A 27,189-nucleotide genomic window follows, 5' to 3' on the forward strand; every position below is an offset into this window, starting at 1 on the left:
GGAGGTCCTTTGCGGAGATGGGTGGAGGGGTGGGAGGAGGAGTAGGTCAGGGTTACCCTGCTCCCTCCTGCAGGCTGTGGTCTAACCCTGCTGCTGGGCTCCACCCGGCCCAGGGCCCCATTCTGTGACTCTAGCTCCTACCGTACCTTCCCTTGGCCCCTCTTTCCCACGGTAGTAACTGTCCTGCGTGCCTCTCTCTTAGTTCGCTCACGCTCCTCATCTTTGTGAGTCATCTCTTTTTAAAATTCTTTTCAGTTACACTTTGACTTTGCCGGCTCTTCCTGCCAGGACATTACTGATAACCAAGTCCTGGCTAAACTTCCAGCTCCAGCACTGGCTATCCCCTTCCTTGGGTTATTCTTCTCTTTGTCGCTTATCAGTCTTCCTATATATGTGTGTGGAGTTGATTGTCTGCCTCTCGTTTTGGAATATAAACTCCACGAAGGGAGGAACTTTGGTCTGCTTTATTCACTGATAATCCTCATTTCCTAAACAGTGCACGGCATGTGGGAGGTGCCTGTGCTTGGTTGCCTCTCTCTCCCCCTCTCCTTCCTACCCCTCCTCCCCTCCCATCCACACACACACACACACACACACACACACACACACACACACACACACACGCGCGCGCGCATTTTGAGTGAATGAAATGAATAACGTATTTAGCTAATAAATTTATAACTCATTTCTGTTGAACTCAGGGAGAAACAAGTACTGCATTTGTTCTGTCAAGTTAATGAGTGAACAGATTGTACAATTCGGTGAGACCTTATAGAGACAAACAAATTGGGGAAGAAGCTGCCCACACTGGAGAGTGTTTTGCATTCTTTTACCAATAGGGGTTCTGCAGTCAGTGCCATTGTTTTTTATATCCTACTCTTCTTCTCTGGATTCAGTGTTTTTCCTGAGGCAGACTTGTGAGTAGTTCTTTCACTGAGGATCTGCGGGTGGTAGAATTTCTCTCTCATCTAAATCTTTTTTTTTTTTTTTTTTTACCCCCACTGGGTTACAGTTACCGTCCATTAGCATTTTGAAGATGTGATTCCAATTTCTTATGGCTTCTGATATTCTAATGATGATTCTTTGGTGAACAGTCTTTTTTTTTTTTTCTTTTTTCTTTTTACGTTCACTTACGGCTTTTCAAAGATCTCCACTTTGGTGTTTTGCAGTTGTAATCTGTCCTGTTATCTGCTGCTTGAGATGGCTTTTAATTCAAAGACTCATTCATTCTTTCTTTAGTCTGGAAAGTTCTTCGCCGTTCTCTCCTCACACTGTGCTTCTTCATCCGTTCTGTTCTCTTCTGCTGAAACTCCTCGCGGGTATGTGTGGAACCTTCTATTTACTCCCCACCTCTTAGTTCCTCATTCTCTTCCTATTTTTCTGTTACATTCTGAGCAGTTTCCTCAGATCTGTTTTCTAGTTTCAGTTTCTTTCTCAGTTTGATCTATTTTGGCTGTTTAATCCTTTGACTTTCTAATCCTAATTGTATTTTGTAATTCTAGAAATTCTAAGTGGTGGTTTTAAAGTTTTAATTTTTTCCATAGAAGCCTGTTCTTTCATGTTTCGTATATTTCGAACTTTACCTCTCATAATTTTAAGCATGTAAAGTTCAAGCCCTTTTCATCATGTTCTTACATCTCACGTTGAGCATGTTCTTACATCTCAAGTTGTTGTGGCTAACTGTCCCTTGGGATGGATTGTTTCCTTCACGGTGGATTTTAGCTTTTTATTGAGAGCCTGTTTTTTTCTGCCTCCTGGGTTATGGAAGTGTCCCTACACAGTAGTTCTGTGTCTGTTTCTGTTGAGGATGTAATAGTTTTAAAATTGGATTGCATATCTAGATTCAGCGTGAGCCTAGGGATTTCTATTTTTCATGATTCCCACCCACAGTACTAGGCAGAAAATGCCCTTCTTCACTGCTTCCCTGAGCCCATTTCTGCTTTCACTGGGAGTCAAGGCCTTGCTCTGCTTGGTGAGACCAGAGCCACATCTCCCCCTCATGTAGGTGTGAAGGCACGGCTTTCAGCTCCTGCTTTATGTCCTAGGTGACCTCTGACACCCCTGTGCTTGGCCTTCCCTACCACGCCCTCACTGGCATGCGCCTCTCCTGTCAGCCTTGACTTCTCTGTTGGTTTCCGGCATATCTGGGATTTTGCTCTTTCAAACTCTGCTATATATTATTTAATTATTATTATTTTATCAGCATCTTTATGGGTTGGGGTTAGAGGGATGTTTCTCCATCAACTTATTAGTAAGCCAGGTACCGCAAGTGTCCCATGCACTTTCTAATGTAAAATATATCAGTAATCCACACATTGTCTCATCTAGAATAACAGCAGCCACATACAGCCATTTTCTGTGCATTGTTCTGTATACTTCGCATATATTAATTCTTTTATTCCTTATAACAACCCAGTGTTAGCACATAACAACTATTATGTCCATTTTATAAATAAGCTAACAGGGACACGGAGAGCTTAGATAACTTGTCTTAGGTCACACAGTTAGTAATAAACCAGACAGGGTGTGCCCCTGGGCACCCTGGCTCCAGACTGCTCTTAGCCAATAATGAGTCTGTACTAAATGGAGAAACCTATATTTACTCCTAAACTTTTGATCTGTGAACTAGAAAAGGTTACAGATTTTCATCCCTAGATCTGCTCTACAGTGAAAGGTAGAATTTGTTGAGGACAGTCACTTGGCCGCTGTAGTTGACGTGCTGTTCAAATCCTTATAGTCTCCCGTTCAGAAGTTCAAGGGGATGGTGGGATTGATGCAGGGCTGAAGTTTCCAGCTCGCAACAAAGAAATCCTCTTTGTTTTTCCTGTCAATTTTTTTCTTCTCTTTTCTTGTCCTGAGGTTCTTTCTGGTATTTTTCATCTGAAAGAACACATGACTGTTTGATACTATTTCCTGAGCCCAAACCTTGGAGCCTTCTTAACCTTGGAGTGCATCCTTCCTGCGCAGCACGTTCTGCGTCTCCTTTGTCTCTCCATTGTCCCCTTCTCTGTCCCCCCATCAGTACACTGACGTAGGCCACAGCCGTCCTTCCTGTAGGTTGCAGCCCCTCTTGTCTGGCCATGCTGCCTCCAGGGAGTGTTCCACGGTGTGGTTTGAGAGGTGCCTCTAAAGACAGATCAGGTCTTGTGGCCTCCAGTGCCTTAGGGTAATTGCACTCTACCTTGACCTGTGTCTGTTCACATCAACAGTCTCACCTCTTCCTTCCTCTTACTCAATGTTCAATAGCACTGAACTTTTCTCATGCTTTAGGGTCTTGTGTGAAGTACTAGCTTTTCCTCATCTTTTAAGTGTAGCTTCTAGAAACTTCTTGCCTTCTCTAAGATGGGCCTAAGTGTTCTTACTATGTGTTTCCAAATCACCCTCTGCTTTCCCTGTCGTGGCACTAATCCCGTTTACTGTAGCACTTTGTGTTTCCATCTTCCGCTCTGGGCAGACCCAGCCTCCTCAGGTCTTAGAAGGGGTGGAAAGAGCAAGCAGAGCTCAGGCCACCACAGCTGCTCCTGCTCAGGTCTGTCATACAGGGCACTGGAGAGGGAGCTGCTGTCCCGGGTCCAGGCTTCCTTTCAGACAGCCAGGTTGAGGAATCAAATAGAGATGTAAAGTGGTTATGAAACTAAGTGATTTATTACTTGTATTTATTTTGCCCAGTCTATAGGAGAAAACATCATCAAATTCTCTCATTCTTCACCTTATTTGTTGGGTCACAGACCCTACTAGTGCCTCTCTCTCGACTTTGCTGGAGGCAGCTCCCTGGGTCACATGTGACTCTACCTGAATCATTTACTTTGTTGACTGGTTTTTCCCACAAGATCACTACCACAAATAAGGTTAGGAGCTCATTACCAGGACAGTACAGTCAGGAGTGATGCAAATCCAATGATAGCCTTTATTTTTTCCTAATTAATTAATTAATTAATTGATTTTGGGCACGTTGGGTCTTCGTTGCTGTGCGCGGCTTTCTCTAGTTGTGGCGAGTGGGGGTGCTCTTCATTGCAGTGCACAGGCTTCTCATTACAGTGGCTTCTCTTGTCATGGAGCATGGACTCCACGTATGCGGGCTCAGTAGTTGTGGCACTCAGGCTCAGTAGTTCTGGCTTGCAGGCTCAGTAGTTGTGGCGCATGGGCTTAGTTGCTCCGTGGCGTGTGGGATCTTCCCGGACCAGAGCTTGAACCTGTGTCTCCTGCATTGGCAGGCAGATTCTTAACCACTGCGCCACCAGGGAGGTCCCCGGTGATAGCCTTTGATGGAGATTTTAATCAATAAAATCTTCCTCCTTGCCTCCCTTCACTTTTTGTTCTTATACATTTATTTATTTATTTATTTATTTATTTTTGGCTGCATTGGGTCTTTGTTGCTGTGCGTGGGCTTTTTCTAGTTGCGGGGAGCTTAGGGCTGCTCTTCCTTGCAGTGCGCGGGCTTCTCATTGCAGTGGCTTCTCTTGTTGTGGAGCATGGCCTCTAGGTGTGTGGGCTCAGTAGTTGTGGCACTTGGGCTCTAGAGCGCAGGCTCAGGAGTTGTGGCACACAGGTTTAGTTGTTCCGCGGCATGTGGGATCTTCCCAGACCAGGACTCAAACCCATGTCTCCTGCATTGGCAGGCGGATTCTTAATCACTGCACCACCAGGGAAGCCATCCGTTCACTCTTATTTGCAAAAGAATGCAAAATACATTTCATAGTTCTGCTGGTTTCTTCCCTGTTTTGACCCCAAAAGGTCTTCCTAACTGTTACACTCTTTTCTAAAATTTTAAATTAATTCAATTTATTTTTTCCAACAAATACGTTTTTCCCTCTTACTATTCTAAAGACACCCTCTGATCAGTACTGTTCATTCAATAATAATTGTTGTATTTTCTGTTTTCCTTGCTAGACTGCAAGTTCTGTAAGGACAAAAACTGTTTCTCAGTTACTTACGCCCTATCTCCAGCATCTGGAGTGTAGTGCCTGCCACATGGTAGCCACTCAATAAATGGTGGATGCAAATCCTCTAACCTCTTGAGTTCTCATAATTCTGAAACTCTCTTCTTCTCAGGACCAGTATTTTCAGTACTATCTGAAAATAATAGTTACAGATATTTTGGATATGTTCGTTTTATTGGGCATTGTGTTTAACAATAAAAAAGCTTATTCTTCAAGATCAGGCTCAAGCCCCATTACTTTTATCAAACTCCACTTTATTACTGCATCCCATAATGGTAACTCTTTTCTCTGAATATGTAACATTTTTTATGTATGTACAATTTGTTTGCTATTTATATCTTATAACATCCCTTTTATTATCTTCTTATTTAACTCATGCTTTAACTCATTTAACACATGCTGTTCTGAACTATATATTTTATACTTCTGTTGCAACTACCATAAGTTGTATAGATGTAGACATACAGATCGAATGGTCAGTGGTACTTGTTCAGTGGGTGATTGATTTCAAGCTAATCATCTTAATTTGAACAAGAAACAGATAAATATGTATTCTTACATCTTATATAAAGTTACCAATCTCGATTTTTTTTTTTTAAGTTACAGCTTTATGTAGTAGAAGTTTTTTTGAAGAATAGTTGATTTTTTTTTTTTTTTTTTTTTTTTTTGCGGTATGCGGGCCTCTCACTGTTGTGGCCTCTCCCATTGCGGAACACAGGCTCCGGACGCGCAGGCCTAGCGGCCATGGCTCACGGGCTTAGTTGCTCCGCGGCATGTGGGATCTTCCCGGACCAGGGCACGAACTCGTGTCCCCTGCATCGGCAGGCGGATTCTCAACCACTGCGCCACCAGGGAAGCCCAAGAATAGTTGATTTTTATGTGCAGACGTCTTTTTCTTCATTTTGAGGAGAGAGTACTGATTTTCCTGAGGCATTTATGTAATTCCAATTGAGTATGAGATAACTTTAAAAACACCTCTTGTCATGCAGGTTAGATCATGTCTCTCATGCACGTAGTCAGATGCACTGCATTTTTTTTCACCACAAGAGAGAAATTGTCTTATTTTGATATTTTCTTTATTTCCGATGACCTTAGCTTTGTCACTAGATAGTTTTGGGACTGTTTATTCTCTCTGCTATTTGTGTTTACTTTAAAAAGAAAACACACACTTAAGGCAGCACTGTTCCCAGGAGGACTAGGTTGAGGAAATGAAATGCCATTCATCCCGTTTGTTTTTTTAAAATATCTTATCCCCAGTGATAGAAGTATTTGAGTGAATGTTGAAAAACAGGCAAACTATATTTTCTTATGCCTCAAGTAAAAAGAAAATGTAGTTTTAAATAATTTATCAATCTGCCCTAATTAGCCAACCTGTAGTAATATAAATGAAAATGTTTGTATCTTATATATTTTTAAACCAAAATACAGTAATTCTTTTGATGTAAAATTAATCCAAAACTATTTGGATTTTCTATGTAAGCCATGGGAATAAAATATTTTTATTATTTTCCTTAGTCTTTTAACATTTGAATCTTTTCTTTGTACAAAGTTCAGTGCATGGTATTTGGGGGCTTAAAGAGGTTTAGAGTTTACCGAGGGTAGCAGAGATTCAGCATACGTACAATACCCATGTTCTCTATTACAAGTGGTTGTGGCTACTTTTGGAGTCCAGTAGGAGAGGTCACATCCCACAGTGATATTTAAGGACGGCTCAATGGGGAGGATAGCATTTAAACTTGGCCTTGAAAAAAAAAGTTTTAGTTAAGTGGGGAAACTTCTGAATATGAATAATTATTATTTCCATTATTCACGGAAGATGGAACATCTTTAACAAAGGTTTAGAAGCAGTAAAATATAATAGGTTAATATTTCTAGGAAAACACATATTTCCAGGAAAACCATCTGGCTGAAGCTGTTTTTGGAACGATTTAAATGTTAGTCTGAGGAGTGTGGACTTTTTCTATATAAGGAGAACAATGGAAGTTTTCTGTGTTAGGGTTTAGTTTGTTAACAACAAGAAACAGGCTCTTCCCCACTAGTTTTAAAACTTACCCAATTAAAAATTGTACAGTGTAATCATGAAAACGACAGATTGTGAGCTTTTTATACATGTCTCTAAAGTTAAGCTTTTCACATATGATCTTCCAGCATCTTTCCCAAGTTCAACAATATCTTTAGTACAAAAAAATAACTTTTTTTTTTTTTTTTTTCAAATTAACAGTGTCCAGTTCTCAGAGTAGGCCAGATATGTTAACATACTGGCCTTTTTGCATTTATTTATTACGGCTCAGTCTCTAAATATTAGTTGGCTAAAATATATTTGAAGTGATTTCCCAGTTGGTAACTTTTCTAGAAGCTTAGCAGTTTTCCTTTTATGTAATCACTATGCAGACGGCATTGTATAAGAGGCACGCCAGTGTGAACCGACTGGCCCTGATATGCAGCACTGCCCAGAGTATTTGCCAAAGTCCATGGTTTTTACACCGTCCCACCGTGCAAGTTAATATTAATTCCGACATCTTGTTTGAATACTAAATTGTCAGACAAGTTATGTAACTTTTGACTCTGTTTTGGACAGAAGAATTTGACACACTCTGAATAATAGATTCTTATAAACTTGTCTTAATATATATTTCTTAGAATATCTTTTGAAAGCTTGCAGAGTCAGTTTTGTTTAAAAATTTGTAAAATTCTCCTTAAAATTTATTTAGAGATTTAATGTTTGTTTTATGCTAATCAACAAGTATCTTAAGTGAGATATCTAAAACATAGACAAAATTGGAGAAGGTTAAGCATGTGATGGCATTTAATAAAAAGAAATGTATCCATGAATGGCTGTGCTACCATCTTCCTATCCTTTGTGCCATGAAAATGGAAAATTTCTAGATTACCCAGATAATTTATGGAAGGCAGAGGCTGTGTCTGCTTTTTCATGTGCATCCCCTCACATCCCTGGTCCCCAGCTCTGTGTAAGACATCTGTTGAGGTACTATTTAAGTCACATGGCATCTAGCATATGGTACTCTCTTTTGCTGTTTAGCAACTAAGTACAGAATAAATCTTCACAGTGTGTATCAAAGATTCAAAAAGAAGAAGTATGTACAGTCAAAATTATTTTAGAATATAGTAGTTTTTAATTATTGGGGTATTATTAAGAATAGCTAGGAAATTCTATTCCATAAGATGAAAAATATGTTAAAATGTCATTTGGTGTTTATATCCAGATATTAATGAAAGACTCTTATTACTTTCATTCACTCTGACCTTTTCCTTTTTTTTTCCTTTTTTATAAATTTATTTATTTATTTGTTTTATTTTTGGCTGCGTTGGGTTTTCGTTGCTGCACGTAGGCTTTCTCTAGCTGTGGCGAGCGGGGGCTACGCTTCTCACTGCAGTGGCTTCTCTTGTTGCGGAGCATGGGCTCTAGGCGCGCAGGCTTCAGGAGTTGCAGCACACGGGTTCAGTAGTTGTGGCTCACGGGTTCTAGAGCTCAGGCTCAGCAGTTGTGGCGCATGGGCTTAGTTGCTCCGCGGCAAGTGGGATCTTCCTGGACCAGGGCTCGAACCCATGTCCCCTGCATTAGCAGGCAGATTCTTAACCACTGCACCACCAGGGAAGTCCCTGACCTTTTCCTTTTGTTGCCCACTTTTGCCTTATGAGTTTTGAGAAATAATTTTTCCAAGAAAAGGACTTGTCTTTGCTAAAATAAATCATGTTCATATAAAAAATTTGGAAAATTTAAAAAAGAAAACAGCAATACAACTTTATTACTTAGAATAATGGCTAAATAATTTGTCATATGTTCTCTGTAGATTTTATTTTTCTTTCCATTTCCCATTTGAAAACTTTTGTTTCTTGATGGGACCCACTGTTTTAAGGCCTAATCATTGCAAATTGCTGGCATTTGGATTTACCTGATTCTTTGTTTATTGACCATGTTTACCATGTTATAAGAATAGTGTTTTAGGTAAATCAGAATTACTTAAAGTACATAGGATGCTACACATTTAATTGTCTTTCTCTTTTATTTTTTCTTAAAGCTTTCATAATTTTTTTTATTTGATGGAAGGGACAGATGTGAAGGATCTAATGTAAAATCAACATAAAATCCCAAGCTATTTCAACTAAGTACATTTCTGTCACATTAATCTAGACAGGATATGACATTTCACTTGTTTAAGTGACGTGTGTGTATTTTACAGCTTTCTCTTGCCAACGTTATGTTATCTTGTTTTGTTTGTTTTATGTAATGGTAAAGTGGATTAAGATTTTCTTTAAGGGTCCAGGGGAGATACTGATATTATCATTTATTTCCCAACTTAACATATACTGAAAGATGCTGGACCTTGACAGGGACATATTTTTGAGAGTGAAAGACCTATTTATATGAAACATTTATCCAAATAAGAAGTAGAGGAGGGCTTCCCTGGTGGCGCAGTGGTTAAGAATCTGCCTGCCAACGCAGGGGACAAGGGTTCAAGCCCTGGTCCGGGAAGTTCACACATGCTGTGGAGCGATGAAGCCCGTGCGCCACAACTCCTGAGCCTGCGCCGTAGAGCCCGCGAGCCACAACTATGGAAGCCCACATGCCTAGAGCCCATGCTCCGCAACAAGAGAAACCAACACAATGAGAAGCCCATGCAGCACAAGGAAAAGTAGCCCCCGCTCACTGCATCTAGAGAAAGCATGCATGCAGCAAGGAAGACCCAACGCAGCCAAAAATAAATAAATAATATAAATAAATAAATTTTTAAAAATCATATTAAAAGCCTATTAATGAGATTTTTTAAAAAAAGAAGTAGGGGAAGTTGAGTTAATGCAGCCTTCAGATCTTTTAGCCATCCTTGTCAACTACAGGATTATTTTTGTCTCTTTTTAGCACTTTGCCTTTGAATAAAATTACTTATCTAGTAATGAATATCATGAAAGGAAATGTTAATGTTTTATAAATAATGATATCAGTCCTTCTTGACAGCTGTTTTTCTTAAACATTATATTATTTATTCCTATGAACCTTTTTTTTTTTTTAAATAGGTCCTGGCTCTTCTTTTAGGATATAGGCTTTTCTAGGTAAAGGCTTTGTTCTTTCTTTTTCTGTACTAATTTATGTGCCCTGCATACAGTAGGTGCTTAACTATGATGCCCAAGGAATATACTATATGCTTTCCTTAAGGCAGCTAGAAGGAAACATGAGATTAGTAGATATAAAAATACGTTTATGGTCTTAGTTTACTTTAAGATGACTTAAAATCCTACTCATTTAATTTATTTTTTTATTTATAGAAATGCTTCCATCATTCCTTCAGAAAGTTGGAGTTGTCTCTGAAGCTTCTAGAGAAACTTGTGTAGCTTTGAGTGATTGCCTTAATCTCTTCACCAAACAAGAAGGGGTAGGTAGTTTGGAACTGAATTTTTTAAATAATTGTTTGGGTGTCACACTTGATCATCCAATACATCCTTGCTTTCAAACTGTCCAAAGGTAGGAGAAAATAGAGTTACTAAAGGCAACGACAGCTTCATTTTTCACCAAAAGTTAGAACTTATTTATTCTTGATTAAGCAGAATAATTCTGAAATAATTTCTGTTCATATCATTTAATTTCTTTATGTACCAATATTTAACAAGTATGTTTAAAGTTGATCTACTCAGGGGTGTCGTGACATTTTGATAAGATGGACTATAAGAATATTCTAGAAACAAAAGTTCTCTATATGAAAAATATATACTTTTATTTAGAAAATAGATTGTTATCATACTTACCTATGTGAACTCAGCTTAATGGATTAAATACTTTTTTGTGTGCTCTTTGCTGCTTGCTCTCTCCCATTTAAAAATTTGCCATTTGATCTTCCAAATATGAGTAAAAGTGGTATGCCATCCATTAGTAACTCTTTTTCTAAGGTCTGAAAAGTCATTAAGGTGTGTTTTCCCTGAACTAAGATTTTTATTTTTTATGTTTTTTCCTTCATTTTCATGATTTTAATGCAAGCCAAGTAGCAATAGGCTTTGTTTTGCATTTAATTTCTACACATTTAATCTTCAACTTTTTAGATTAAGACACCAAATTTCTTTTTTTTTCCTTTTTTTTTAGGTTCCACATATATGTAAAATCATATGGTATTTGTTTTTCCTCTGTTTGACTTAACTTCACTTAGCACAGTACCGTCCAAGGACATTGACTTTCTTATTCTTGTTATAATTGATTTGTGCCTTTTGGTTAGAGATTAGGTTTTGGGGTAAAACAAGGTAGACGAAAATGATCTTATATATGTTTCTCTTACATGTAAGGATCTAAAATTTTATTTTCCCATCATTAAAATAAGCCTTGTGAATTCATGTGAAATTTTAAAAATGCTCTGTTTGTTATATATACCACAAATTCCATAATTATTTTATTTGGAGACTAAGAAAAGATATGTAATAATAATCTGAATTCATTTAAAACAGACTTACAGAAAGTCTTTCAGCAGAATTCTATTAAATACCATGGGAAAACGTAATTGTTCATTAAACATGTTAAATGGTTGATTCTCCTAATGATGTTTGAAAATATCCCTTCTCAGCATTTCTATTTTTGGTGCTTTGCAAATTGCATTTTCTAGCTTGTTTAAACAAGGAATTATTTAGTGACCTAAATAAATCCAAATAGGATGATAGAATTGCAGAACATTGCAAAACAGAACAAATTATGATGTTACAGGATTCAGGTAATATTACTTTGTAAAACTAAATTCACATCTCCTGTGTGGTATCTGATGAATGTATTGATAACTTTTTTGTTCTCGGGTTGTATAGTTTTAAGGTGAACACTAGATTAGAAGTACTTGAATTTCTGAAGAAGCCAACCTATCCTAATCTTTAACAGAGTAAAAAAAAATAGCCTAGGTAATCACCTCTGTGTGTAAATTTACATGTGCAAGAATATTAGCCTAAAGTTTAGCCTAATTAATCTCTTTACGCCTTTAAAATTAGTCATCAGGATTAAGTAAGATAATTGTAAGCAAAATGCTTAGCATAGTTTCTGACACATAGTAAGCCCTGAGTGTAAGTCCACGGTTGTTATTGTTGGATGCTGTCTAAATTAACACTTGTGACCTCTTTTCTCTGATGGCCTCTTGGAGCTTCTGTGTTTTTAACATTGGTTTTATCTTGTTTTGGGAGGAGGTGGTGTTGTCTAAAGAAAATTTATTTGACTATGGAATGATTGTGTTGTGTTTCCATCCTTATTACTTATTATTTAAGAGATGATGGGCTACTTAAGTTCTCTGAACTTTGATACATCTTTCATATAAGAGACCATGTAGAAAGTCATTATGAGCCCTGGTCTGAAAGTCTAATGGACATCTTTTAAATCTCAGTCTTTCCCTAACCGATTGTAGGACTTTGGGCAAGTTTCTGAAGAATGAAGATATGTAAACACCTGATGGTTGGGTGTGGAGATCAGATGTATGTAGATGAATAATATGTATATAGACCATATTAGCATATCACAAGAGCACAAAGTATTCATTTAGTAAATGGCATTTATTGTTTTTAGAGTATTTTAAGATTTTTCATTTTAGTAGTTCTATGAAATATCAACCCTGTGGGGCCCTCAGTAGAAGTCCATGGATTTCCCTCTGAGAAATATGATTATAGATGATGAGAAGACCTAAAAAATATTTGAAAGATAAATGGCATCATTGAAGTTGGTCTTATCAAGTAGTTAAAAGTTACAACATAGGAATTTAATCACTTAATTGAGGTCAGAGTGGAATAATTGTGCACTGTAATGCCTTATGTATCAGGCATCATAAATTTTCTTCTCTTTTTTTTTTTTTAAATTTATTTATTTTTGGCTGCGTTGGGTCTTCGTTTCTGTCCGAGGGCTTTCTCCAGTTGCGGCGAGCGAGGGCCACTCTTCATCGCGGTGCGCGGGCCTCTCACTGTCGTGGCCTCTCCGTTGCAGAGCACAGGCTCCAGATGCGCAGGCTCAGTAGTTGTGGCTCACGGGCCTAGCCGCTCCGCGGCATGTGGGATCTTCCCCGACTGGGGCACGAACCTGTGTCCCCTGCATTGGCAGGCGGATCCTTAACCACTGCGCCACCAGGGAAGCCTCATAAATTTTATTTTCGTTATCCAAAAACTTTATTAGAAGAGCAATGATAAGCTTGAACTCACATAGACCTGAGTCCAGTTCCTGGCTCTACTGTGTAATTGCTGTCTTCACCTCCGTAAAACACAATCTCCCTTTCAAAGTGGTGACCAACCAAAAAAGAGTGTTTTGAGAAGTAAATGAGATCCCATTGGCAAAACAATGCGTAGAACCTGGCACAGAATAGGGACCCGGTAGGTGTAAGTGACCCCAGCCCCGGCAGCAGAAAAAACGTTTTTATTCTAACCTTTTTTGAGGACAGTTACTCTGAATCTTACACATTTACTTCTTAAACTGAAGATTTCATACTTTATCTCTTCTGGGTGCCTCAGGATTGTCCTTTTGTATGTTTGTAATTACTCTTTGTCTTAATACAGAGATACCGTCGGGATAATGTTTACAGGGCTCTTTTGATTAAATGGCCCAATCCTGCTAATGTTTTTCGAATTCCTTTTTACTCTTACGGTTCTAAAATTTTCTTCTCTCCTGTTGTTTAGACCAACTGGGTGCTTGTCTCTAGCAGTGGAATACTGATCCCTTCTGATTTACTCATACTAATCTCCCGTTTGTCAGAAAGAAAACCAGTAACCAAACTTGGTAAAATTATGTCCACAGTAAGAGTAAGCTGGGTTAGTGTGAGAAACTTAGGGCTTGACAATGAGCACAGGCTTTAAGGGTCTGGGGCCTTCTGGTATGTGGGTGTTCTTTGCTTATTTGGAGATTCTGTGATACAGCCTAGATATTCCAGGTATCCACATGACCTCTACATAAATGAGGCATTATGTAGGCGTATTTTACTTGAAATAACACTATTTATGTAGTCGGAAAAAAAAAAACAGCAATATATAAGATAAGCTGTAAAGTGTGTAATTGATCTACTAAAGGCAACCTTACTGTATGTTTTATGATATACTTGGGAAACATACTATAATAGAATGTGAAGGCTGTGGTTTTTCTTTAACCTTGTTTTGAGAGTTCCATTCAAAAGGCTAGAAACTGGTTTCATGAATCATTGTTTCTACAGTTCTCCTCACCAGAGACTGGTATCAGAAGTGGTTAAAATGTCATTCAGAAGTCATCATTGGTGCCCTCTGGGTCTGTGTATTATTGAGCTCACCTCGATATTATGAGTCTAATCAGTTTTTAGTGTAAACTCACTTATAAAATGTTAAATCTCCTCACTGCTAAAGGGATGTAACCCAAATGTATGGTTGGGACGATAGTGATGCCAAGCTTGTGGTGTAATGAAACGATTCAGACTCTCAGTTGGAACCAGCCAAAGGTACTTGCTACTCTGGACCAGATGCTAAAGTCTTTGGAGAGAATTCATGCCCTCATGTGGACTGATAACTCTATAAAAGTCATGGTTTCTAATACTCATTTAGCTTCCTGAGTTGTTCAGAGTCCTTTAATTCCTCTCTCTTTCATTTGCAATGTTTATGTCTTTCAGGCCTTCACTTTTCTCTCTCTCATTTCTATTCTGAGCAAAATTTTTTGTCAAACGTTAGGCAATCATTGTACATGCTACCAACTCCCTACCAGTCCCTCATTCCAATTTTTATCTTTTTTCCTTTTGTTGGAGGCATCTGTCTCCTATCTTCAAAAACAGCTACCTGTCTTCTTCTGAATTCTCCCTTGTAGCTTCTATCTCCCTACATCCCTTTCCAGTTCCGTTTTTGAAAATGTGATACCTTCTGTTTCTACTTCTTTATTCCTCAGCTAGTCCACTGAGACCATTCTTGCCAATATCTCCTTGTTGCTAATCAGAGAACATCTTTAAATTATCTTGCTTGTCTTTTTTAAGGGTCTGGCATTTGACTACTGCTTGCTTTTTGGAATGCTTCTCTGTCATTTCCATGGTGCCTCCCTCTTCTGGCTTCTCTTTCCTGTATAGCAACTCCTCCTCAGTCTTCTTCTAAAGCATCTTTTCTTCTGCCTGTGCTTTGCATGTTAGTATTCACTAGGTTTCTGTGGGTGGCCTTCTCACTCAGCATTCTCCCTGGATGATTTCACCCACTCACTCCTTCAACACAGAAATCCATGATGATTCAGGTATATCCACTTTGGATCTTCTGAGCTATGAACCAGTGGTATCCAGCTGCCTTTCAGACATTTACATATGGATACATCAGAGGCATTTCTAAACCAAAGTGCCTAGAACTGAGTTACTGATTCAACTCAAAGTTACCTGTTGGATAACTCAAGCCGGAAACATGGGACTGCCTCTGGTTCGTTCTTCTTCCTCAGCCCCATTTTTAATCAAGTCCTGTCATTTTTACTTCCTGTGTCTCAGTTGTCTGTCTCCTCCAACCCAGCACACAGATTCCCCATTGCCATTCTGTTAGATAAAGTTCTCAGGATTTGCTGTGTTGGATGACTGCTACCATTTCGCAGTGCCGGGTTCCACCCTTCAAAATTGAGTTAACGTCCCTCCTAGTCTAGGAGTTCCTTGCTGTTGCAGCGCTTAAGACATTGTATCATTATATATTTACTTGTCTGATTATATATTTACTTGACTGGAGCTCCTCAAGTAAGTACCTTATTTTTGTAGCGTCTGTTTCCAGCACAGTGCTTGGTATTTAGTAGACAGTTAATAAATACTTGAATAAATGAATAATGAATGTACAAAGGAAAGAATACAAGCTTTTGGGTCAGACCAGTCAGGACCTAAACTCTGCTATCTTGACCCTGAGCAAATTGATATATGTTTGGGAATTCCATTTCCAAATCTGAAAATGAGAATGCAAATGAGTTATTTTATGTGAAGTTCCTCAGTACAGTGCCTGGCACATTTTAGGTACTTTGTAAATTGCCTTCTGAAACAAAGTAGCCTTTGTTGTTCATTGTTTTGTTTTGCCGCCTGGTACTACTTTTTTTTTTTTTTTTTTGCGGTATGCGGGCCTCTCACTGTTGTGGCCTCTCCCATTGCGGAGCACAGGCTCCGGACGCGCAGGCTCAGCGGCCATGGCTCACGGGCCCAGCCGCTCCGCGGCACGTGGGATCCTCCCGGACCGGGGCACGAACCCGTGTCCCCTGCATCGGCAGGCGGATTCCCAACCACTGCGCCACCAGGGAAGCCCGCCTGGTACTACTTTTGCAAACTGAATTCTTTCTCTAATTTTTAGGGCCTAGGGAGAAAGATTCTGTAGCAGGGTCTCTTCTTCAGTGACAAATGTGACTTTTCAAAATGTGGTAATACTTAGTCACCAACTGAGAATGAAAAAAAAAACCTGCCTTTTCAAAGACACCTTGAAACCTCACCGACATTAATTCCCATTTTTCCGAGTGTGGCCTTGTTTCATCTTTTACACGTTTTTCATCTGTAGTGCAAATACAGCCAGCACTGCTGGAAGGGCGAACTTAAAAGTACCCTAGGATCTTGTCAAAGAAATATTCAATTTTGTTCAGTATTACTCTGCTTCCCAAAGTCGAGGACAGATTTACATACCTTAGAAAGGTTTAAGACTACTGTTTGTTTTTCCTCACCAGAGCCTCATAGTTAATGAGGAATTTCATTAGCCTGAACATCCCACCTTTAAGTGTATCATTTATGTGGTAGGTCTTCCTGACCTTTATGCCTTCGTCCACCCTTCAGGGGTCGCCAGAATCAGAAACCACCTATTTCACACTAGTAGGTTTCACGTTAGTAGGGTCAATACTGTCGTTTTCCTCATTGCTCAAATGGTAGCCCAGGAAGTGTGTAAAAAATAAATATGTGCAGACTAGCTCAGTCTTTGTTGTGGAACCGGACCGTTAACTCTTCAGTGGAAGCCTGAGTGTCAGTTACCTTCGAATGGAAGACTCCAGAAGAGAGGATCCCTCTGCTTTCCCCGGGGGGCAGGCTGGCCATTTAAAAGTTGCCAGGGCCGCGTCCGCAGGACCGGCGTCAGTACAGCGCCCGCTCCAAGGCCGGGCCGGGCCGGGCCGGCGCCTCCACGGATGCTCGCAGAACCCGGGGAGCGGTGCCGCCTTCCCCGAAATCCCGGCCGAGCCGCTCGCGGGCCGCGCGCCGCTCCCGCAGTCCCTTGGCAGGTCCATACCTGCGCCTCGGAGCGAGCGGGCACCGCAGCGGGGGGGGTGGGGGGAGGGAGGGGGAAGGGGAGGAGGGACGGAGGGACGGACGACGCCAGCCGCCGCGGAGCCGCCCGCTGCAGGCCATTTGCCGGTGGGAGCCCTGGAGGGCGTTGGTGCGGCCGAGGGGCCAGCGCGGACCTCGGGCGGCCCGGGCGCAGTCCTGGGCCGCGCCTTTGCTCGACCTCGCAGGAGCCGGGGGCGGGCCGCGCGAAGGTGACTTCAGGGAGACCTTGCGGTGCCGCCCTGGCTCGCGCCTCCCGGCTGGGCTGGAGTGAAGGCGGAGGAACAGGCCGAGCGCATTCCTGCTGGAGCCTCGAGGAGCGCCGGCGGAGCGCGCCGCCGGGGAGCCCCGGCCCAGGTGGGTGGGCGAGTGCCTGCGCCGGGGCAGCTCGGGGACGCCCTGGGACGCCGGGGAGGGAAGGAAGAGGGAGGCCCGACGAGATCCAGGGATGTAAGTGGATCCAAGAAGAGTTGGGCGCGAGTGTTTGGAGTGGAGCGCGGCCGCGGGTGTGTGGGGAGGGGTTCGCGAAGCCGGGGACCTTGCCCGCCCGGCCGGCTGTGTGTTTGCGTCGGTTCCTGCGGGAAGAGCCGCTGAGGGGTAAAGCCCGTGAACAGATATTTTTTTCGGCTAAATACTGGTAGTAGGTCAGGTAGGGCCGGAGTGGGAGGAGTAAGGCACTGAAAGACATTATTGTCCTAAATAACCTTACAAGTTAGTGATTTTTCGCATGTCTCAGCCCTGGCAGACATTGAGATGAACTTACCATCCGCTGTTCAGAGGCCGCTAAAATTCCCTGAAAAAACCAGGAGGGGAAATGCTTGAGTGGATTGAGAAGAGAAAGGGAAATTATACTGGGGTTGGGGAGTGGGGAGGTGGCTTTTAACTTTGTTTTGATTAGAGATTTTTGATTACTCATAGGCTTTCTTTGTAGCCTAAACCAGTGGAGAATCATGGTCCCCAGCATTCACAGCATGTGGCTAGTTATTTTGTGTTTTCTGTTGTACAGGTTTTTTTCTGGATTTGGAGGGAGGGTGGTACTAAGGAGGGGAAGATGCCAGGGAAGAGCTTTTCCAGCTTTCGAGAGTTATTAAAGCTATTAAAAGTTTCTTAATTTTAATTAGGTTCAAAGACAGAATGAAGGCATTTCATTTAGAAGACAGCATTGCTTAGCAGGAATCTTTTGCAAAAGAGAAAAATGCTTGAAACGCGTGTTGGTGGAGTGATGTGTAGGCTAGAATATAGGGATCTAAATATAAATTTTCTTTTCAGCTTGAGGACACACCAAAGTTAATCTCCGGTCCAAATAATGTTTGATTTTGACCTGGAAGCTGTTGACTTTGGCAAGTTAGCTCAGCTTGAATTGAGTAGCTGTTTAATCTGAACATGAAGACCCAGAGAGCTATTTTAGCCTTTGTCCCAGTACTACTTTTTACTAGATTGGGGGCCTAAAGGGATTTGTATCACTGTGAATATAATTGCAGGACTTTAGTCTTCCCTCTTTAGGAGCTCTTTAAACATTAATTTTAGGGGATTTCATTGATGGTGAAAGTGAACCCCATAATCACCCTTTCTGTAGGTGTGCACTCTGCAGAACGGGGAGGAATTAAAAAGCTTATTAGCTTTTCCATATTAAAAGCAAATGCATCTACTGATAATCAAGGTAGTACATAAATATGATCCAAGCACATATTAAATATTATACATACTTCATAAAATAATTATGCAACACCATACTTTAAGCTCTGTGTACAGTTTTTGACTTTGTCATTTACATTCTCTTAAAAAGGATTGTGATTTGTGGTTGTGTAGTTATCATTGTGTATATCAGCTCCGTGAAGATTATAAGAAAACTTCTAATTCCTTTAAAAAGTAGGAATTTAGAATTTTTACTTAGTCCACACTATTCCTGAATTTTTAGCTTGTTGTGTATATAATCCAGAAATATACTGCTACAACTTAGTTTTGGAAGCAGCTGGGACATAAGTTAAATAAATGTGAAGTTTGTGTAAAATGAAGCTGGTTTTCATTTTGGTAACTTTTGTGAAGTTTTTGAACAGAAATACATAAGATTTTAATTAGTAGCGTGAAGTGTGTGTGTTTGTGTGTATGTATTAGCCTTGTGATGCTTGATATAACTCAAGATCTGTCATCATGAGTTTTTGTATCTCACGATAGTACCAAGGCTGTAACCTGGATGCAGTTGTGTTTGTCTTGTTCACTGCCGTTTTCCAATCAGAGTACAGTGTCCGACTTCTACTCTAGCTAATGAGTTTTGAATGAGTTACAGGCAGACATAATTTTCCTCTCATTTTAACTTCAGAGTGTTAAGGATGTAACCCCTATACAACTTTATAATGGTCCACCATAGATTTGATATCTATTACTTTATGTAAAATTTTCCCCTCAATTCAATAAGTATTTATAGAATGTTCATCTTGTCAGATACTGCTGTACCAGCCTGTCTTCATAAAACTTAAGAGATTACTGCAGGAGCCAGATGACTGACTAGGTTCTTACAGAAAGCACAACATATACAGGGGGAAGAGAAAGGGATGAATTCCAGCAAATAGTTCATTAAGACTGGAACAGAGTGGGATAGGTAACGAGAAAGTCAAGGCTAAATCAGTAGAAGCAGGGTCGGTCTTCTTGAAAGACTTTGTAAAATATGCCTGAAGAGTTTGGATTATTTTGGGCAGTTAGAATCACTGAGAGATTTTAATCAGTGGAGAGATTTAATCAGATTTGTTCCTTATGAGAAGGATTAGAGGGCAGGCCTGAAAGCAGAGTGGCCAGGTGCAGGAATTCGAGAGAGAGATAATCAGAGTCTGAGCCTAGTTGGTGGCTGTGGAAAAGGAAAGGAAGATACAGAGCAGAGAGAAGAGAGACTTTGAGATAAACAATGTGAGTAGGAGCTGATCATAGATTGAGTATGAGGAATGAAGCAGGTGGAGTTAGATGACCCCACATTCATGGCATAAGTCACAGGATAGAAGGTGACTAAGTAGGGAGGAAAGGGGAGGATGAGTTCACCCTTGAACATGATGACATCTGAATAAGGTCATCCTGACTTGTCCAATAGAAACTTGGGAATCTTTAGTACTTGGAGTCACCTTATTAAACATGGTGATCGAGGCTGAAGGAGTAAATAATAATACTAGGAGAAGTGTCGTTTAAAAAGTTTGAAATCAAACGAATACTATCTGTGGAAGAAAGAGAGCCAGTGGTATGCACTGAGGAAAAGCAGCCTGGGGGCCAGGGGACAAGAGGTCCAAGAAGGTGAAGTAGCAACTGAAACGCATCTGTTCGATTTGGTAGCCAGGTGTCTTTGATGTGGGAAGTTTTAGAAGCTTGACATCGTGATGCCTGACTGCAGTGAGCAGAGGAGTGAGTGGAGAGTAGAAAGTAAAAATAATGAAGATAGACTGGGGTTCAGTATCTGTAGACAGTCCGTGAATAATTACAGTTTTGTTCCTTTCTTTCAGTCCTTACACCTCTTATTTATTTTTCTTCTTTCTACTATACTGGTTAGGGCCTTCAGGACAATGTTGAATAGCAGCCGAGGTGGTAGGAATCCATGTTCATCCCTGGTATTTAAAAGGAATCTAACGATTCCATGTTAAGAAAGATATTTGGCGCATACCGTTTATCAGGTTAATGAAGTTCCCTTTCATTCTTGTATTGTTGAGTTTTATTTATTTATTTTTAATCATGAAAGGGTGTTGAACTTATCAAATGTTCAGTTACCAAGAGAATCGTGAGGTTTTTCTTTTATTTGTGAAGGTGGCAAATTATATTTTTAGATTCTTTTTATTGATAAGCCATCCTGTGTACCTGGACTAAACCTAATCTGGTCATAATGTATTATTTTTAACATTCTCCTCAATTCGGTTTGTTTTGGTTTTTAACATCTGTTTATAAGTGAGATTTGCTTGTAATTTCCTTTTTTTGTTCTCTCCTCATCAGAGTTTATTATCAGGGTTACACTGGCCTCATATAGTGAGTTTGGGAGTATTCTCTCTTTTGCTGTTCTCTGGAAGAGTTGTATAAAATTGAAATGGTCTGTTCTTTGAAAATTTAGTGGAATTTTCTTATAAAACCACCTTTGTGAGTTTTTTTATTTTTTTTTGGACCAATTAGTTGTATTTAATGGTTATAGTGCTGTTTTAGTTTTCTATTTCTCTTTGGGTCAGTTTTGACAAGTTACATCTTTCGAGGAATTTTATCCTTTCCATTTAAGTTTTGAAATTTGTTGTTATAAGGAAGTTCATAATATTCTTCAATTGTCTTTTTAACTTATGTTCATTCTGTAATTATGTATTCCCTTTTCTAATCTTTTTCCATTTTTCTTTCTTCTAATGTTGATTTGGCTATTTCCAAATGAATTTTGCTCTCTTTGTAAGATCAATCTCATTAAGTCTTTGTTTATTTGATTATTTTTCAAAGAACTGTCTAGCTTTTATCTATTTTATCTTTTTCTTTCAAATTTCTATAGTTATCTCTATCACTTTTCCTTGAGTTTATTTTCTTCCTAGTATCTATACATTTATTATTCTCTGTCTCCTTAAAGTGGATAATTTGTTCAAAATTTGTTCCCTTGCAGATTTCAATTCTAGATTTCAATATTCAATACTAATTCTAGTATTTTGTAATATAGTGAATATATCACTGCTGGTTTTATCCATTACTTTGATGATTTTATAGACTTGAATAATACATTTCCTAGACTCCATCATTCCAGACTGAGAACTACTAATGTATGTAGAGTACTGCCCTCCTAATACTTAAAACACCTAAAGTTTCTGGAAGGTTTTGACTACTTCCAATTTTTTTTTTTTTTTTTTGTCTTACCTAACTTTCCTTGTTTTCATTGCTTGGCATTTCTCTCCATTTCTCTTCCCCACCTGCTGCTCAGCTTCTTCCTCTTTTTCCCTCACCCCCTCTTTTCTACCCTAGATACTTTGTGCAGTGGAAGAAGAATGATTGTCTTCCCTTGCCCTCTGCCCCCACTTTTTTCTTCTGTCTCCCTGGTTTTCCACACTCTAACCGCCCCCCACCCCCAATACCTGGAGGATTTTTCCATTATCTGCTCAACATTGTCCATCTTCCTCTTTTTTATTTTTTTTTGCGGTACGCGGGCCTCTCACTGCTGTGGCCTCTCCCGTTGCGGAGCACAGGCTCCGGACGCGCAGGCTCAGCGGCCGTGGCTCACGGGCTCAGCCACTCCGCGGCATGTGGGATCTTCCCAGACCGGGGCATGAACCCGTGTCCCCTGCATCGGCAGGTGGACTCTCAACCACTGCGCCACCAAGGAAGCCCTGTCCATCTCTTCCTCTTTACTTCTCCTTAGAACCCTGGCTCCAGCACCAAGGAGGAAAAAGAAGATAATTTGTGTCTAATTTTCTTTAGATGCTCGAAGTTTCATCATTATGTACCTGATGATTTTTGTTATTCCTAATACAGTCCAACTGATGGCAAAGTTAGGGAGAGTATAGGGCAGGCCTAGGAAGATGGCATAGATGCTAGAGTCTGAGCTCCTGTTACCTGGAGTCCTGAAATATGGGCTCCGGTATTAGTGACTTTTTCCTTGCTGTCTGACTGGGCCTTACATTGCTCCTGTGTAACAGGGTTATTAACACAGACCCCTTCTCTCTATTTCATGAGTTGCTGTGAGACTCAAATGAGATAAGGATAAACCCATCAGTTTTATGTTAAGACAGTCTTCCCGAGCTGTATTTTCAGAAAAATATCTTGAAAGGATTTTTTGCTCAATTCAGGGACAGAGAAGTGGCGTTCAAGTGGTTTGTGGCCTGGGGTGCTGGATCAGAAGCAGCTGGTGGTGGTAGGAATGACCAGAGCACTGGAGTTCCGCCCAGTGGTTGAAGGATTCAGAGGAGGTGTCTGTCCTCTGGGGAAAGGAGCTCATAGCCTCCCCGGATGGAGAAGTGGACATGTTGTTAACATCCAGTGGTTGGATCCTAAGCTGCAGTGAGGCCATCTCTTCCTTTACCTATCTTTTTATTTGCCACATTCAGGACACTGTGCCTATTTGAGGTACTTGAGAAATCACCCTTCCCTTAAAATGGTGGTATGAGGGAGATTTTGTTGTTCTGGGTTCTAGACAACTGAATTGCAAATGAAGTGTGGGAATATAATTCTCCTTAATAAAATTTCTTAGAAATGACTTAACTTTGAATATTTTCTTCACTTATTTTTGTTACTTTATTTTTTGGTATGGATGAGTTGTTTAAAATCACAAAGTCATAGACTCAATCTTAGATTGTAGAGCATCTATAGTCTGGTGATTTTCAGGTTTTTATTGGGGGCTAAAGTAGATTCCATTGTACAAGAGAGGTAAAAGTCAAAGCACCTCCTCATCCACTAAGGTGCCTCCATACAACACAGTTTGAAATGACTGTTATGGTTGATCTCGTCGCCTCCATTCTTACAGGTGAGAGTAGGGCCTGGAGAGAGGGTTCGATACCTCCCCGAGTTTATATAGCTAGGAGGGGCTACACTTAGAGCCAGATCCAGGGATCTGCCTCCAAATTCAATGCTGAAGAACAACACACTATATCACACACAGCTTGAATTAGGAAAATTCATCCATTAGAGAAGACAGTCCACCTTGTTTCAAAGCTGATGTGGACATTTATAAGCTAATTTCTTGATTCGACAAAAGGATACCAACTTTAAAAATAATCAGATGGCCAAGAATATTTCAGTGTCTTTGGATTATGCACAGAATACCTGTATTCCAGGTTTGCAACAGGAAACACTGTCCATCTTTTTGTGAAAATTTTGCTTAGTTGAGGTCACATTTTTGGAATATATAGGATTTATCCATGTCTCTAGATGTTCTAAATTTTATCCTAAAATTAAACCATCAGAATGCTACACAGCCTGGGCTGTATTTTCTTGATTTTCTGAAAAATGTCCCTCACTGAATTTTAAGTTGGAATTACACCCTCCATTTCTATTCAGGGGCATTTCAAAACAATTTAGCTTAAGTGGCATTTTTGATTATTTTGCCCTTGAATACTCTTAATCCCCTATATATTACCCTGAATGAGAAATTAGAGCTAAGGTCAAAAAGGGAATTTGTTTTCCCTAAAGAAGTGATTTATTTTTTTCCTTGTGGACAAGTAAAAGGGCATAATTGTATTTCTTTTTCTGTTTTGGCCTTAAGAGAGTTCAGAGCCAGGTTTGTGGCTTGTCCGTGGTATCTGTGTAGACGCCATCACTTGTAGGTCTTACGCCATTATTGTATCAGAAGTTATTCTGTGTTTTCTTAGCCTCCCAGTTTGGAAATCACTGGATTACAACATTCTCTTGTGAATTGGTTGGACGTGGCTGTGCCCTAGAGTGCTTTCAGATATGATGATGATAATTTGGGGATTTTTCTGCAAGTAGTAAGTACTAAGTAAATAGTTGTTAAAACATTAGGAACAGATTTGTACTTAATACTGTGGTTTTATTTTATGTGAAGAACATATACATTTTGATATTAGTTGACTTTGAAATAGATCATTTCGAGGACCCAACTTAAACTATGTGATATGTTACAATGGGAGGCTTTTTTTTCACGTTAATGCAAATCAAACTGTTTATTTTATATTTGGAGAAAAAAATTTTAATTATTTTATTTGTGCTAGAATTTGCATAACATAAAATTTACCATCTTAACCATTTATAAGCACATAGTTCAGTGACACTAAGTGCATTCATATTGTTGTGTAACCATCACCACCATCCATCTCCAAAACTCTTTTCATCTTCCTAAACTAAAACTCTATACACATTACACAATAACTCATCCATCATTCACCTCTCCTCCTAGCCCTTGGAAATCATGCTGCTACTCTCTGTCTCTCTGAATTTGACTACTTTAGGAGTCTCATATAAGTAGAATCATACGATATTTGTCTTTTTGTGACTGGTTTATCTCAGCATAATTCCTTTAAGGTCCATCCATGTTATAACATGTGTCAGAATTTTCTCCTTTCTTAAGGCTGAATATTATTTCGTTGTATGTATATATACCACATTTTGTTTGTCCGTGCATCCGTCAGTGTTGTATTTGGGTTGATTCAACCTTTTGGCTGTTGTAAATAATGCTGCTGTGAACATGAGTGTACAAGTGTCTCTTTGTGTCTGTGCTTTTAATTCTTTTTAGCATAAACTCATAAGTGGAGTTGCTGAGTCATGTGGTAATTCTATTTTTAATTTTTTGAGGACTCGCCATACTGTTTTTGTGTAGTGGCTGCACCATTTTACATTCCTACCAACAGTGTGCAAGGGTTCTCTTTTCCCTACATCCTTGACAACACTTTTTCTTTCCTGGGTTTTGTTTTTGTTTTTATAGTGGCCATATAATTGGGTGTAAGAAAATAATTTTTTTTAAGTGGAGTTAACCATGTTTGCTATCCAGATGTTGACCCCAAGGTTGCCAGACTCTACACTGGCTCATAACCGCCCTGCAGAGCAGTGCTTTCTCATTATTTTTCAAACCATTCAGAAGTTACCCTGGTTCAAGTGTAGCGGAGGGTGCACAGTGCCAGTTCTCCTTAGTCCCTTGTTTCCCCTTCAGTCAGTAAAAAACAACTGCACAAAGCAGGGGTGTGGTTTCCATGGACTGTAGACTTGGTTTAAGTTCATATATCTGTATTATACTTTTATGTTATCTTTCTGTACTTTAGACACGAAATGTCGATTTGCTGTTGTATTTTGAAGGATAATTGCTCAGTTGAAAAGAATTTTATCTTGCCTGCAAAGGAAAATGAAAGCACAGGTATGTTTGAATTGTGGTAGATATAAAATATGAGACAAGGAAATTGATATACATTTGACCCTTGAACAACGTGGGTTTAAATTGCACAGATTCACTTAAATGCCAATATTTTTGAATAGTAAATACTACAGTAGTACATGGTCCGTGGTCGGCTGAATTAGCAGATGTGGAGGAACCTTGGATACGGAGGGTGGGCTATAAGTTATACATGGATTAACCCCTGCGTTGTTCAAGGATCAACCGTACTTGAGAAAAATCAAGCCTACCTTCACTTGTACAAGGGAACTAATCAAGGAAAATATGTGTTACTCAAAATCAGAGCACGATTATTCTCAGCGTTAGAATTGGACAGGTAATTTAACATATTCTATAATGAAATTATTATTTGATCTTTAGCCGTTTTTAGGAGTACAAAATTTCTATACACCTTGAAGTCAAAGGAAAATTTTAAAAAGATGAAAACTTGGGAAGATGTAACCACAAAATTATAAAAAGGGATCTTAGAGGTTACCTAATTTTTCTCCATTTGCAAGAATCCTCTCTCCCACTTCCTGCTAGCCATATGGTCCCTTTATGTGCCATGTAAACACTACCGTTGATGGACATACAGGCAGGGGGTGCCAGTGGCTACAGGTTTGGAACTTGAGTCAAACCCAGACCTGGGTTTGAGCACTGGCTCCATCGTTTACTGGTTCTGCGATCCTAGGCAGGTCGTGTCATCTCAATGAGCTTGAGTTTCCTCATTGTTAATAATACCTACTTCATAGGATTGTGGGAGGATTACACGAACTGGCACACCAAGTATTTACCATAACCTCTGGCATATAGTAGACATACGTAGATGTTAGCGCTAGCTCTTCTAGCTGCTACTACTACTATTATACATGAATAATATTTCAGGGCCACCCAGTCTACTGTAGGAAAACTATAAATACTAGAAAGTTAAAACTTACATTAACGCGAGGTTTTTCCTCTTCTTTTTCCTTTTTTTTTTTTTTTTTAATTCATGGTTTCACGTCTGTGCTCTGCAGCATCACAAAAAAGTGAAAGGAATGACCTCTTGTGACAATTCATCAGCTTTTGGAGCAACCAATAAATTCTTCTTCCCCAAGCCAGGCATCTCCAAGTTCCTTCAGCAGTTATTCCTGTGTCAGGCTTTCCAGATCCTTTCTCCTTACTCTTCACCGATTGCCCTCAGGTTTTGTGTCCTCCAGAAATGAGCCTGGCGTCCCACATGAAGCTGGGTCGCAGA

The 27,189-nt window shown here is 39.9% G+C and overlaps 1 protein-coding gene across 10 annotated transcripts in view; it reads left to right on the forward strand.

Moving 5' to 3' along the window:
- The window catches only part of OSBPL1A (oxysterol binding protein like 1A), a 209,728-nt gene that overhangs the window by 77,680 nt on the left and 104,859 nt on the right, over positions 1–27,189 (forward strand). For 4 of the 10 annotated variants that reach the window (XR_010836893.1, XM_067015193.1, XM_059040921.2 and 1 more), the window contains one exon: positions 10,224–10,330. Coding sequence is in view for 3 of the 10 variants with exons in the window: in XM_067015193.1 (XP_066871294.1) it covers positions 10,224–10,330 (107 nt within the window). In the remaining 7 variants the exon portion in view is untranslated. Of the gene's footprint in view, positions 1–10,223; positions 10,331–17,165; positions 17,600–27,189 lie in introns of those variants that run through there. The other 6 variants (XR_010836894.1, XM_059040922.2, XM_067015195.1 and 3 more) reach the window with 5 other exon arrangements.

This window comes from Kogia breviceps, chromosome 15 (genome assembly GCF_026419965.1).
Source record: "Kogia breviceps isolate mKogBre1 chromosome 15, mKogBre1 haplotype 1, whole genome shotgun sequence".
Classification (NCBI taxonomy): domain Eukaryota; kingdom Metazoa; phylum Chordata; class Mammalia; order Artiodactyla; family Physeteridae; genus Kogia; species Kogia breviceps.